This window comes from Suncus etruscus, chromosome 5 (assembly GCF_024139225.1).
Source record: "Suncus etruscus isolate mSunEtr1 chromosome 5, mSunEtr1.pri.cur, whole genome shotgun sequence".
Classification (NCBI taxonomy): domain Eukaryota; kingdom Metazoa; phylum Chordata; class Mammalia; order Eulipotyphla; family Soricidae; genus Suncus; species Suncus etruscus.
Genome location: NC_064852.1, coordinates 93,542,681 through 93,557,671, shown reverse-complemented (window position 1 = coordinate 93,557,671; position 14,991 = coordinate 93,542,681). Strand labels below are relative to the sequence as shown.

Sequence of the window (14,991 nt, the reverse complement as noted above, 5' to 3'; positions counted from 1 at the left end):
CTCTCCGGCCCCTGAAATGAATTTTTAATTAAGAATCTTGGACTTTGGAAACTACGCCTGCCCAGTGGGGCCCAACTGTGAAAAATTGTGAGTGCTGCCTGTGTGTGTCTGTCTACTGTCCTGTCACGTGAACCTCTTGGGAGTGGGCTGAAAAGAGGTTCCAGAAAACTCGCTCTCCCAGAGGCCCATTCTAGGGCAGGAACACCAAGGAACTGCTCCATTATGTGAAAAACAGCTATAAGCAGTACTTTGCAGAAGCCAGGTCCCCTGTTTGTGACATCAGGCTGGGAAAATCTACGAAACTACACCTGCCCAGTGGGGCCCGACTGTGAAAAATTGTGAGTGCTGCCTGTGTGTGTCTGTCTACTGTCCTGTCGCGTGAACCTCTCGGGAGTGGGCCGAAAAGAGACACCAGAGGAGCACGACTGCTCCACTTCGCTATGTGGCCGTGCGCTCTAAGGAAAGAACATCATCACAACAAGAAGAAAACATCACACTAAGAACTGTGCTGGATCACTGAAGCCCAGCATTTCTCTCCGGACTGTCTTCTCTGCTGCGTGCTCAGGCCTAAGATTTGATCCTGTGTGAGGCTTCATCTACGGAGGACTCCCCTCCCTTGGAGGCATGTCGACCCATCCAGAAAGGGCGAAGCCAGAGGAGTATGGCTGCCTACATCATTTAGCCAATGAATACCATCACAACACGTAGAAAAACTCACAATACAAGTGTGACAATGGGGAAACAACGCAGGCCAGCATCAGACATAGAGAATGAAGATGACAATTCTGATGACCAGATAATGACCAACCAACTAATCAACCTCTCAGATAAGAACTTTAGAAAAGCAATATGGAAGATACTCAATGAACTCAAAGAAACCATGGATCGAGTTGAACAGAACACTAATAAGAACCAAGAAAATATGAAGACAGAAATCACAAAACTCCAAACTGAAATAACATGTCAACTAACAGGCCTGAAAAACTCAGTAAACAAATGACAAAATGGATAAGCTCTGGGACAGGGTATTAGAAGCTGAAAATAGACTTGGTGCTGTGGAAGATGAGATAAATAACAATTCCATATAGCGGGAGAGATTGGAAAAAAAACTTAAAGCAAATGAACAGACAGTGGAAAAATTAGTCAAATAATGGGAACAGATGAAAATAGAAGTCTATGATAAGCTCAACAGAAACAACTTAAGAATCATTGGAGTCCCAGAGACCCAGGAAGAAAATTTCCAGGAAGAATCAACGGTCAAGAACATCATTAAAGAGAAACTTCCAGAGCTAAAGAATATATGTGATCAAATACTGTATGCTCAAAGAGTATCAACCAAAAGAGACCCCAGAAAAAATATCCCAAGACACATCCTAGTCACAATGATGAATCCCACAGATAGAGACAGAATTCTGAAAACAGCAAGATCAAAAAGGGAAATTAAATTCAAGGGAGCATCCTTGAGATGTCACCAGAAATACTCTAGGCCAGGAAGCAGTGGTGGGATATTGTGACAAGACTGAATGGAATGAATGCTTCACCTAGAATACTGTACTCAGCAAAACTCACTTTCAGGTTTGATGGAAGAATACATGGTTTCACAGACAAAAAAAATACTCAGAAACTTTACAGATTCAAAACCAGTCTTAAGAGAAAAACTAAAAGACCTAACTTAAGACAAGACTAACCAAAAGACACACCAAATTTTGATATAAAGATGGCATTAAATCCCAGGACAATTCTTTCTCTCAATGTCAATGGACTAAATGCACCAGTTAAGAGACACAGAGTGGCTAAATAGATCAAAAAACTAAATCCAATCTTCTGCTGCCTACAAAAAACGCACCTGAATAGTCAGAACAAATAGACTCAAAATAAAAGGCTGGAGAAAAATTATCCAAGCAAAAAACACCCATAAAAAAGCTGGAGTGGCCATACTAATATCAGATAATACAAACTTTATACTCAGGAAGGTTGTAAGGGACAAAGATGGACATTTTATATTAATCAAGGGGCATGTAGAACAGGAAGAAATAACTCCATATGCACATATATAACATATATGCACCAAATGAGGGGCCAGCAAAATATTTAATACAATTGTTGACAAATCTGAAAAATAATATCAATAACAACACAATAATTGTGGGGGACCTCAACACAGCTTTGTCAACACTGGATAGGTCAACCAGACTGAAACCCAACAAGAATATACTAGACCTGAGGAGAGAAATGGAAGAGAGAGGCCTAGTGGATATATATAGAACACTCCATCCCCAGAAACCTGGATACACATTCTTCTCCAATGTACATGGGACATTCTCCAGGATAGACTACATGCTGGCACATAAAACATACCTCCATAATATCAAGAGGATAGAAATATTGCAGACTACCTTCGCTGACCACAAGGCTCTGAAATTATTTGTGAATTCCAAAGGGACACAGAAGAAAAACTTAAACACCTGGAAGTTAAACAGCCTCATACTGAAAAACCAGTGGGTCTGAGATGAAATCAAGGAAGAAATCAAAAGGTTCCTGGAAACAAATGACAATAAAGACACAAACTATCAGAACTTGTGGGACACAGCAAAAGCAGTACTGAGAGGAAAATTTATAGCTTTGCAAGCACACATCAGGAAGGAAGAAGGAGCTTACCTGAGTAGCTTAATGACGCAGCTCATAGAACTAGAAAGTGCTCAACAGAAGGACCCAAAAATAGGGAGACAGAAGGAAATAACAAAGCTGAGAGCAGAAATCAATGAAGTGGAAACCCAAAAAACAATCCGAAAAATCAACAAAAGCAGAAGTTGGTTCTTTGAAAAAATAAACAAGATTGATAGATCACTGGCAAACCTAACAAAGAAAGAGAGAGAGAGAGAGAGAAACTTGATAACTTGTATTAGGAATGAAAAAGGAGAGATCACTACTGATATGACAGAGATTCAAAGGGTAATCAGAAACTACTTTGAGAAACTCTACGCCACTAAAAATGAGAACCTGGAAGAAATGGATAAATTCTTGGACTCCTATAATCTTCCACAGTTGAAGGAAGAGGATGTAGCATATCTAAACACCCCCATCATTATTGATGAAATTAAAATGGTAATCAAATGTCTGCCCAAAAATAAAAGCCCTGGCCCAGATGGATTACTAATGAATTCTTTCAAACTTTCCAAGAGGAACTACTACCAATAATGGCAAGACTCTTTCATGAAATTGAACAAATGGAAACACTTCCAAATAGCTTTTATGAAGCCAACATCACCTTGATACCTAAACCAGACAGAGATGCTACAAAAAAAGAAAATTACAGATCAATATCGCTGATGAATGCAGATGCAAAGATCCTCAACTAAATTCTGGCAAATAGGATTCAATGCCTGATTAAGATTATCCACTACGATCAAGTAGGTTTCATCCCAGGAATGCAAGGATGGTTTAACATCCGTAAATCTATAAACATAATACACAACATCAACAACAAGAAATAGATGCAGAGAAAGCATTTGATAAGGTCCAACACCCATTCTTGATCAAAACTCTCAGCAAGATGGGAATGGAAGGAACCTTTCTCAATATAGTTAAGGCCATCTACCACAAGCCAGTTGCAAATATTATCCTCAATGGAGAAAAAATAAAAGCCTTCCCTCTAAATTCTGGCACAAGACAAGGCTGTCCTCTCTCACCACTCCTATTCAACATAGCACTGGAAGTACTCGCTATAGCAATTAGGCAAGAAAAAGATATCAAGGGAATCCAGATAGGAAAGGAAGAAGTCAAGCTCTCGCTGTTTGCAGAGGACATGATACGCTACTTAGAAAACCCTAAATACTCTACCAAAAAGCTTCTAGAAACAATAGACTCATATAGCAAGGTGGCAGGCTACGAAATTAACACACAAAAATCAATGGCCTTTCTATACACCAATAGTAATAAGAAAGAAATGGACATTAAGAAAACAACCCCATTCACAATAGTGCCACACAAACTCAAATATCTTGGAATCAACTTGACTAAAAATGTGAAGGACCTATACAAAGAAAACTATAAAACTCTGCCTCAAGAAATAAGAGAGGACACGCAGAAATGGAAACACATACCCTGCTCATGGATTAGCAGGATTAACATCATCAAAATGGCAATACTCCCCAAGGCATTATACAGATTTAATGCGACCCCTCTAAAGATACCCATGAAATTCTTCAAAGAAGTGGATCAGGCACTTTTGAAATTCATTTGGAACAATAAACACCCTAGAATAGCTAAAGCAATCATTGGGAAAAAGAAAGTGGGAGGAATTACTTTCCCCAACTTTAAAATTTACTACAAAGCAATAGTTATCAAAACAGCATGGTATTGGAATAAGGACAGGCCCTCAGATCAGTGGAATAGGTTTGAATACTCAGAAAATGTTCCCCAGACATACAATCACCTAATGTTTGGTAAAGGAGCAAGAAATCCTAAATGGAGCAAAGAAAGCATCTTCAACAAGTGGTGTTGGCACAACTGGCTAGCCACTAACATCATGTATGAAGGTAAAATCCAAATGGATGAAAGACCTCGATATCAGACCCAAAACCATAAGATATATAGAACAACACATAGACAAAACACTCCAGGACATTGAGACTACAGGCATCTTCAAGGAGGAAACTGCACTCTCCAAGCAAGTGATAGCAGAGATTAACAGATGGGAATATATTAAGCTGAGAAGCTTCTGCACCTCAAAGGAAATAGCGCCCAGGATACAAGAGCCACCCACTGAGTGGGAGAAACTATTCACCCAATAGCCATCAGATAAGGGGCTAATCTCCAAAATATACAAGGCACTGACAGAACTTTACAAGAAAAAACATCTAATCCCATCAAAAAATGGGGAGAAGAAATGGACAGACACTTTGACAAAGAAGAAATACAAATGGCCAAAAGACACATGAAAAAATGTTCCACATCACTAATCATCAGGGAGATGCAAATCAAAACAACTATGAGGTACCACCTTGCGACCCCCTAGGACCCTGCCCACAGGGTGGATTGAGGATCACGAAGTAATTTGTGGGTCACGAGCGGGATCCGACCTAAAAAAGAGGAAAGAGGCTGAGAAAGAAATGAACTCAAGTGAAGCTTACTGATCAAGAGCTAAAGTTTAATGAAAGGGGGCTAGCTTTATAGCCTGAGCAAAATATGGAAGTAACAGTCAGTACTTTTCCATGCATTCTATAGAAAAAATAGGGGGGTCGTGCAGAATGGACTTTCCAGTTTTACAGCATACCCTTATATCATATAGACATTCTTTCACAATGGTAGCTTAACAGGATGTGATCTTATCTTATCAACTTGGGCAGTTTACTAGGACATCTGACTTGTTTGGTTAACATTTCTTTTAGGTCCAGGGGTAAATGCCACAGTAGCAGCCTGTCAGGTACACAGGCCTTTGGTTTCTCAGGCAACAGAGACTCCATTTTGCTCTCTAGCTCTAACAGCCTCCAACACCACCTCACACCACAGAGAATTATACCTCATCACAAAGAATGAGAACAAGCAGTGTTGGCGGGAATGTGGAGAGAAAGGAACTCTTATCCTCTGCTGGTGGGAATGCCGTCTAGTTCAACCTTTATGGAAAGCGATATGGAGATTCCTCCAAAAACTGGAAATTGAGCTCCCATATGATCCAGCTATACCACTCCTAGGAATATACCCTAAGAACACAAAAATACAATACAAAAACTCCTTCCTTACACCTATATTCATTGCAGCACTATTTACCATAGCAAGACTCTGGAAACAACCAAGATGCCCTTCAACAGAAACTGTGGTACATATACACAATGGAATATTATGCAGCTGTCAAGAGAGATGAAGTCATGAAATTTTCCTATACATGGATGTACACGGAATCTATTATGCTGAGAGAAATAAGTCAGACACAGAGAGAAAGATGCAGAATGGTCTCACTCATCTATGGGTTCTAAGAAAAATGAAAGACATTCTTGCAATAATAATTTTCAGACACAAAAGAGAAAAGAGCTGGAAGTTACAGCTCACCTCAGGAAGCTCACCACAAAGAGTGATGAGTTTAGTTAGAGAAATAACTACATTTTGAACTGTCCTAATAATGAGAATGTATGAGGGGAATGGAAAGCCTGTCTAGAGTACAGGTGGGGGTCGGGTGGGGAGGAGGGAGATTTGGAACATTGGTGATGGGGACGTGGTGGTGTTCCTTACATGACTGAAACCCAAACACAATTATGTACGTAATAAAGTTGTTTAAATGAAAAAAAGAGAAAAAATAATGAAGAAGAAAAAAAGAATCTCGGACTTTGAGAGATTACTCATAGGACTAAAGCACATGACTGACATAACTAGCCCTGGTTCTTCATGGTCCCCTGCATACCATCATGAGGTCCTTGGAGCTCTTCACATCATGTGGCCTTAGCAGCACTACATTGCTGGGCCCAAGCAGTGGCTTCCCAGTCTGCAGAACCAGACTTAGTGGTTTTGGAACTGATAAACACTTTTTAAGACCAACCCCCCAAAAATGTATATATGAGACCTTACCTCATTCATGTAATTGTCCTCCAGATTAGGGAACAAATAGGGAAAATAATAAATTTTACATCTGAACTATTGTGAATTCACTAAGTTTTCTAAAAGTGGTCTTTCACAAGGCACTGTACTTTATTACCAGCTGGAAACATTGCTTTCCATGTAAATAGTGAGTGTGGGTTTTGTTTGTAATTATGGGAGCAACACAGAACTGTACATATTGACCCTAAAGTCTTCCCAGGCCTGTTCTGCGGTCATTTTTGATGACATCCTGTGCCCACATGAAAGCTGTCTTTTTTATTCAGTGAGTCCTTTCAGTGCTGTGTTTTATGCAGTCTCTCTGCATGTTCCAGTAATTCTTCAAGCTGGCAATTTGTTGGTGTGATTAGGGCAGTGCAGCAAATCTGAGATCCATTTAATAGGCAATCTCATGCTTTTTATGTTCACAGAAAAGGTGGTGCTCAAGCCTAATGATGTTTCAGTATTTACGACGCTCACCATTAACGGACGCCTGTTTGCTTGCCCGCGAGAGCAGTTCGATTCGCTGGTAGGTGTGGATGGCCTCCTCAGAGCAGTGCGGGCAATCAGAAAAACTTGTCTGCAGCTTAATTTTGCAGCCGCATTGAACAAAGTTGCTAAAAAAAAATGTTGAAAATGCCTGGGCTTTGGCTTTTGCTGCATTGACTAGGAAAGCCTTGGGTGTTCGTTTGAGATGCTTCATGCTTCAGAATTTCTTCTGTGGAAATTAGCCAAGTGGTGCCACTATTGGTCGATAATTCAGCTTTCAGAACTCCTGGTAGTAGAGCATCTCCTTGAAATGCCCTCAACTTAAATATTCATATGAAAACTTGAAATACTATAAACAGGAGGAAAATATATTTTTTAAGACAAGCACTACAGATGGTTAAGGATGCAAAAGGTGGGGGCAGGCGGGAGGGGTACAGACATGCATCATGGCAGAACCATTATCTATTCTGAGAAAAGTGCATTTCCAGAAAGTGTTTTTTTTGTCCTACTTCAGAGGGGCCACGTCTTCCCTCAATCCCCTACCCCCTCCTTTCTGGCCATACAGAGCTCTCAGGACATAAAAATACATTGGCCAATGCCAATAATTGCTTGCTTGCTTGCATTTTGGTGGTGGGTTCAGTTCCATTTACCCCCACAGAAATTGGGCATGTAACGTGTAACTCCAAAAGCCTCTTAGAGGAGCAATTCAGAGGAGAAGAAACATGCTCTGTCCACATTTGAACAAACAACCCACAGAAAAACATAGCCCAGAAGTGGTGATTGGCTGCATTCACCTTCCATCAAAGCAGACATTATAGACAGGAGTCACTATTCCCCTGCTTGAGCTTTGTACAGCCTGTTTTAACGTTCCTCAGAATCTTGATTCTTCTGGAATTGTAGGGTGCAGTGAAGTGAATCTTGACTTCCCTCAGGGAGGAGCTCAGCAAATATGGCATTTTTTCACCAAATGGGCCTTTATCCACCCTAATACTTGAGCCCACTTCCTGTCCTCCAGAAACTTTGGGTCTGTTCACGACCGTTGCTTTCTAAGCATTGATTATTTCTTGGTGTCCAGGGGCAGAAATGTCAGGAAGGACCTGTGCTACCCTCCCCCAGAAGCAAAAACACTCAGAGCCAGATCCACAGCCCTAAGAGAAGTGCCTGCCTTGTAGTGTGTTTGCCACCAGGCACTCAGGCAACTGCCTTTTGGCTACAATGGAACAATCACGTGATGTTTACAGATGGCGCCTGCGAGCTGTCTCCAGCTCCCTAGGGGGGCAGAAGCTAACTTTGTAAGCCTCTGTTTATTTATCCATCAGCCACAGCCTGACAAGTGCTCAGTCCCTGATGGTCTTCCATTTTAAGGCCTAAGTAATTGAAAGGAATGTACATTACCACAAGGACACAGGACATGACCTTGTTTAACTCCTGTACTCTTGGTGCCCCCCACCCCCATTCCCGGGCCACTCATTCCACTCTTATACTCAGAATTGGTTGAGCCTTACCTGTTTCACCCAACCAGCTGTAGTCTGGAACTCCGTTTCCTGGCCTAAGAAAGATTTCTTTTGAGGACAGTCTTTCGAGGAAGAGCCTGATTCAGGATGACCTCACGATCCAGAGTGCTGGCCAGCCCCTTTGATCCATCAGCATGTCCTTATAACTCTGCACTCCAGCTGAGCTGGCTTCTGTGTGGCTCCCAAATAGTGTTCCCAAGCCTCTGTCCTTAGAACAGTGAAGCCAGCATAAATGAAACCAACCCTTACTGCAGGGAGCACAGTGAAATTATAGTAATGAATAGTATTTCTAGAATTAGTTGGATTCCAGCGATTGTCTTATTGGTGGAGGGCTTAGATTCTGAGTCTTGCTCTTAGAATTATTTTATTTAACCATCAATGTGCACACAGAACAAATAACAACACAATCCAAAAGCACTGTCATTTGGTCACGTTTTCATCCATTCACTGGTGTCCTAGACTTTATTCAGAACCTACAGCATCGTCATTCCTGGTTCTGGAATAATCTTGAAGATGAACTGCTCCAGATCTTTATATAGCCTCAAGGGATTCACAGCATAGTGAGGATCTAAGAGAGTCATGAGGACCCATTATGACAAGTGCCTTTTTTTTTGGTTTTTGGACCACACCCAGTGATGCTCAGGGGTTACTCCTGACTGTGCACTCTGAAATCGCTCCTGGCTTGGAGGACCATATGTATGCCGGGGATAGAATCCAGGTCCGTTCTGGGTCAGCTATGTGCAAGGCAAATGCCCTACCTCTGTGCCATTGCTCTGGCCCCTGACAAGTGACATCTTACAGTAAAGCATAGAGCATGTGGGAGCTCCCAAAAAAGAAAGGGCACTGTGGCGCAGGCTGCTTAGCTATCCTTTTGCACTGACAATCAGCACATCCTTTTTTATGTCATAGTTTTCTCATTTGGGAAAGAAACGGCATGTTTTCCAGTCACCCACTATCTGTGGGAGTTCTGTGTCTCTGAGAGACAATTTCTAGATTAGTCTGTCCACATCTTCTCTGCTGTGCCACGTCTGTCAGACACTCCCAGAGTGTTCTCTTCAAGAAACAATCCATAGACTTACTTTTCTGGGACTGGGTTCAGCAAGTAAACTCTCCTACATCAGCTCAAGGGTCACTTGGTTACTCAGCAAGTCTCCTGGGTGGTACTAGGAGAAAGTGTCTTCCAGCTGATATAAAACCTCTGAACAATAATGTGGCCAACACTGCTCATTCATCACTGAAGGAGTCCACTGGACATCTTGTTGTTCTCTCAAAAGGGATGCAGGAAAGATAGACCAGCACCCTGGATTAAAAGAAATTTTGTGGGCCCAAGAGATAGTACAGTAGGCAGGGCAATTACCTTGCATGCAGCAGACCCCGGTTCAATTTCTGGCACCACATATGGTCCACTGAAGCCTTCAAAGAGTGATCCCTGAGTGCAGAGCCAGGAGTAAGCCTTGAATAGTGCCAGATGTGACCCCACAACCACCACCACCAACAACAAATTTTTGTATCTTTCTCAATGATGGGTCAGTGTGTACTTCCTATGAGCTCTGCAGATTGGAGTAGAGACAACTGAGGTATGGAGTAGAAGCAGTTTTTCAGAGGAAAAGATAGGCTGAGTCTTCAATTGCAGCTGCAGGAGGGAAGGAGATCATGACCAGCTGTCCATTCCTGGTACAGTGTCAGCAGATCTAGTGTTCCAAAGCTCCCACAATTCTTCTGTCTCACATCTATCTCCCTTCCCCAAGGCCTTTCTCCTTTATTTCTACAAGCTACTCACTCCTCAGTGTCAATTTAAGAATATAGGCTTTTCCTCTCTGCTTCCCTACATGGAGTGAATAAGAACAGTCCCAGAGCTCTTAGGTTCAGGAGTTGTACCAACCACACCTTACTATGCTTTTGCACAGCCATCAAGGGAGAAAGTTGAGGGGTACATAGCAGTGGAGACCTACTCCCTGCTTTGGAGCAACAAATCAAGGTCAGATGACCCTAATTTAGGAGAGTTGAAAACATGTTCCAGAGCCTTCAGCTTGCATCCAGCTCTCTGAATATAGAGGCGGTGTCTGATATTCAGACACCTCACTCAGGACTCAGAGACTCGCCAAAATCAGTTTAAGCTACATATATGTTCATTCACCTTTATGCTCCTGCCATGCAGGTTAGGTGACAGTCTTCTCACCTTTGTTCCTAAAGCCTTTCATCCTTGGTGTTCGCAAATAGCCTCACTGTTCAACTACCACTTTGAACACTTCCTATCTCAAGGCCCCCTTGTCATTTTCTTCATATTTCCATTCTACCTATTTACTGACTCTCAGCACTCACCTTCTTTTCCAAGCCCTCGACTTCTTGTAGATCTAGGAGTCAGGTGGGTGTGGAGGCAGTGTGTTGTTCTATAGCAGGTGCTACAGTGGATGTACCAGGTGGTTCTTGCTGGTCAGGACCCTCTTCTCTTTATGCCACAGACTTTCAAATACAGGTACCACATATATCCTCAGAGTGTGATTTCTTTTGTGTCCAGAATGTAGCAAGCACTTGTAGAAAAAAAATTATCAGAGGGGATAGCAATAGTAATGTTATCAACCTATAATATTGACTATCCAAATAAAGTTGGAATTCCATTAGACAAATTCCCTTGGAATCTTGCGATCTTTATATCACTGTTCATATTTGTATTGCTGTCTTGATATTCATATAGTGTGCCTTTATTTTCAATAGATAGGTCCTTTATGTTATTTAGAAAAAGCACTGGAGCTCATTGCTTAGAAAGACAAGCTAGTAAGTTACACTGGAAGTTTTGACTGAAGTTCAGCTTAGTTTTCTGATGAAGAGACCTTGACTGTGTGCTTTTTCTGCTTATCTCAGACTCTTTCAGAGAGATGGATATCCTGGGTGATATCTGCAGATACTCTCCATCCTAGAGCACCCAAGGCAGTGTGCTTTGAGAGGACAGAAGTAGTGTTTTACCAAATTCATTCTCCCTGCTGTCAGAAGTCACACTGTGGTTAAGTGTGCTAAACTGCCATATAAGGAACAGTTTCCATGAAAAAAAAAAAATAGGAGACAGAAGTCTCCCAGAACTTCTTGTGCTTTTATCAGGGAAAGAGAATTGTTTCCGGGGAGCTTCCAGGCCATGCAGAAGAGAAGATCTGCAGGTGTACTGCTGTGGATCTACCTCACTCAGTACAATGTAAAAACGAATCTATTATTTTCAGCCCATGGGCTTTATTAGAGCAAGGGTGATGGTGACAAAGACAGCACTCAAGCAAGTGAGCATTGAGAGCAGGAGACAGCTTTCTCTTTGGGGTTGAAAAAAAAAATCAAAGGTTTAAGATCTTCTTGGAAGCACTTCCAGAACCCTTTTCCTGCAGAAACTCCTTTAAGCTTCAGCATGAAGTGCTTGTTTTGAGATTCTGATATCTTTTTTTTTTTTACATTATTATTCATAGACTCCCTTGCCAGAACAGGAAGGCCCAACAGTTGGAACAGTGGGAACTTTTGAACTGATGAGCTCCAAAGATTTAGCATACCAGATGACAATTTATGATTGGGAACTCTTCAACTGCGTGCATGAGGTGAGGCGCGGGACAGGGATCATGTGTAAGTACTGTGACAACTCTGCAGGAAGCCTGCTGAAATGGTACATGTTAATCCAGGCTGCAATATGGAAACCACATGATGAATTTTAAGCCTTCCAGTTTATTAATAAAGCCCATTATAGTCTTTTGAGTGTTCAAGAAAGAGCTCTATGATTTATGAATCTCTATGAAGACATGGTGAGCTGTGTCTTCCAGAGTACATCAAGCCAACAGCTAGTTTATGTGGGGCAGTGAACGAGCCTTTTCATCTGTGATGCAAGTTGACTCTGGGTCAGTGTTTGTTTGTATCTACTTGCTGATCCATGTCAGTTTGCTTTGACAAACAGGGGGAGTGTTTGCTGGCACTGTGATTGGAAAACCAAGACATGAAATTGTTTTTTCCTTTCTGTTTTTTTCAGTTGGAGCTAATATATCACACATTTGGGAGGCATAATTTTAAAAAGACCACAGCAAACTTGGACTTGTTCCTGAGAAGATTTAATGAAATTCAGTTTTGGGTTGTCACAGAGATTTGCCTTTGTTCCCAGCTCAGCAAGCGTGTTCAGCTCTTAAAAAAATTCATCAAGATAGCAGCCCAGTAAGTATCATGTGTCTGGGGAAAAGAAAAGCATTTAAGCTGCATTCTCATTTTGTTCATAGAATAATGCAAAATTAAAAAGCAAGACATAAGAGCTTGCTAGGCACAAGGACTACCACAGGGTCTGAAGACTAGCCAACCTTGAGAAAGATGTATTTTGCTAATATTTGTAATATCTGGCATCCCTCTCTACACTAATATATATTAACTCAGGTACTGGAGTAAAAAAATTTTCCCCTTATTTTTTTTCTCTGAACTACTTACACTTTGTATCACCTTTGATTTCAAGAGTCCCTCTCTCAGAAACAAAGTTTTGTGGTGAAAAGTTTACAGTAGAAAGTTCTGTTTGACGTGGCCCAAGTCCATGTCCAACATGACACTTTCTGGCCAGTAGAGGGCAGTGCGAACATGCATGTACATTTATTTATGCTCCAGCTCAGCCAGAATAACTCCAGTGAAATGCATAGACTTGCCAACCTGGTACATGAAAATCATCTCCATAAACATCAGGAAAAAGCAAGCATCTTATAAATATTCTATTTAACGGCTCTTCATGGGAAACAATTTATTTACTGCAGGGGCCAGTTAGATTTCTCCCTGACATGAATTTAATCTTCTCCTGCTATTTAGATATGCCTGACAACCTCCTGTTTACTTCAGTGTTTTTGGTATCACCACAAAGCTAAAAATAAAATGCTAAATATGGCTTGGGGCTGGGAGACTTCTTTCCTTTCTAAATGCAGGGTGCTCTAGCCCGGGAGGGTGGGGGCACCAGTGACCCCAGCAAGGCAGCTTTTGTGAGCCAAACACTTTAGATCCCATACAGAGTCTGATTTCTAGAGCTAAACAAAGAAGTCGGTGCTTTTTTGACATTTTATATATATCAGCCTGCCAAACCTCTGACTTATATAGCCAAATAAAAAATTGAGGGTTCAACAGGGGATCAACATCCCTTGGATTTGAGCACTGGTATCTTATTTGGAAAACCTGCCTTCTTTAAAGATTTTGATTTGAATATGCTTTACAAATAAATCTGTGGCTTGTAGTATCTCCACTTTCCCTAGGAGTCTCAATAGCCTTGCTTCTAAGGACAAATGCTGTGACATATTCAGGAGATGGGTGTGGAAATGGTGGCAAAACATGCTTTGCCATTGTTAGGAGACTTTCTCTCTTCACCTTTCTCTCCTCACCTTGTAGTGTGGAGAGAAACAAGCAGCACCCAAAGGTGAGAGAAGAGGAAGCCTCTGGAGCTTTGTTCTGTGGCATATGCAGCCTGGAAGATCCTTTCAGAAACTCAGGAATTATTTTTTTTCCTCCTTTTCTTTATCTTTGCTTTTCTTACCTCTCTTCTTTCTGCTGATGTGGGTGATTGGGTTGCACAACTCTTAGGAGAGAATGTTTCTCTGGCTTCACCAATAGTAAGCTGCACTCATCTAGAGTGAACCCATGTCCACAGCCCAGCTGGAGAAGACTTTTGATTTCCACATACCAGAAGGAGCACATATATGTAGCATTTTTGGAGAAGTTTGGCATATTCTGGATAGGGTTAAGGCTAGTTTGGCATATTCTAGGTAAGCTCCTTGGCCTGCTGAGAAATTTTGTAGTTGGAGCTTCAGATGTTGATGCAAGCCCAAACCCACCAAACACAAAAAGAAACTGGAGCACAGAGATGTCTCCTGACTTATCAAGAATGGTAAAGATAGGCATTCGGACTCACTCAAGAGGCAAGTAGGGTATTCATTCTCCCAGAGCCTCATGGGCAGGACAGAAGCGGACGTCCTTACATATGCCAGTGCTCGGTACTCCAGCCACGAGCCACTTTGAAACAACCTGCAGCCTCTGAGCCACTGGCAGCAAAGGCCTGGATTCCTCCCACCAGAGGGTTTAGACATCTGAGCTTCTCCACATTCTATTTTCGCCCTTTCACACTGTTTCAGAATCTCTCATTGCTACCTCTGCAAGAACACAAGCAAAGAATGCAATCATTTAATTACCCTTTTACAAAAATGTTAATCCAAACAGGATTTAATTATTAAGTGGTGACTTTAGAAAACTATTGATTTGGGGTGAAGGATTTGCATTTACTACAAATGAATAATTTTTCTTCTTTTCAAGGAGCTTTTGTGAAAGGAAAAGAAGGAAAAGTTGGAATTCCTTTTCCTTCTTCTTATTTTATTTATTTGTTTATTTATTTATTTATTTATTTTTGCAAGTTAAGCCAAGAAGCTGTGCTGAACTTTGCTACCCA

At 41.5% G+C, this 14,991-nt stretch overlaps 1 protein-coding gene across 2 annotated transcripts in view; it reads left to right on the top strand.

Annotated features, from left to right (window-relative positions):
• RAPGEF4 (Rap guanine nucleotide exchange factor 4) overlaps nucleotides 1-14,991 on the top strand; it is a 344,824-nt gene that overhangs the window by 307,625 nt on the left and 22,208 nt on the right. For both annotated transcript variants that reach the window (XM_049773530.1, XM_049773531.1), the window contains 3 exons: nucleotides 6,999-7,096; nucleotides 12,017-12,142; nucleotides 12,565-12,743. In XM_049773530.1, coding sequence (XP_049629487.1) covers nucleotides 6,999-7,096; nucleotides 12,017-12,142; nucleotides 12,565-12,743 — 403 coding nt within the window. The remainder of the gene's footprint in view (nucleotides 1-6,998; nucleotides 7,097-12,016; nucleotides 12,143-12,564; nucleotides 12,744-14,991) is intronic.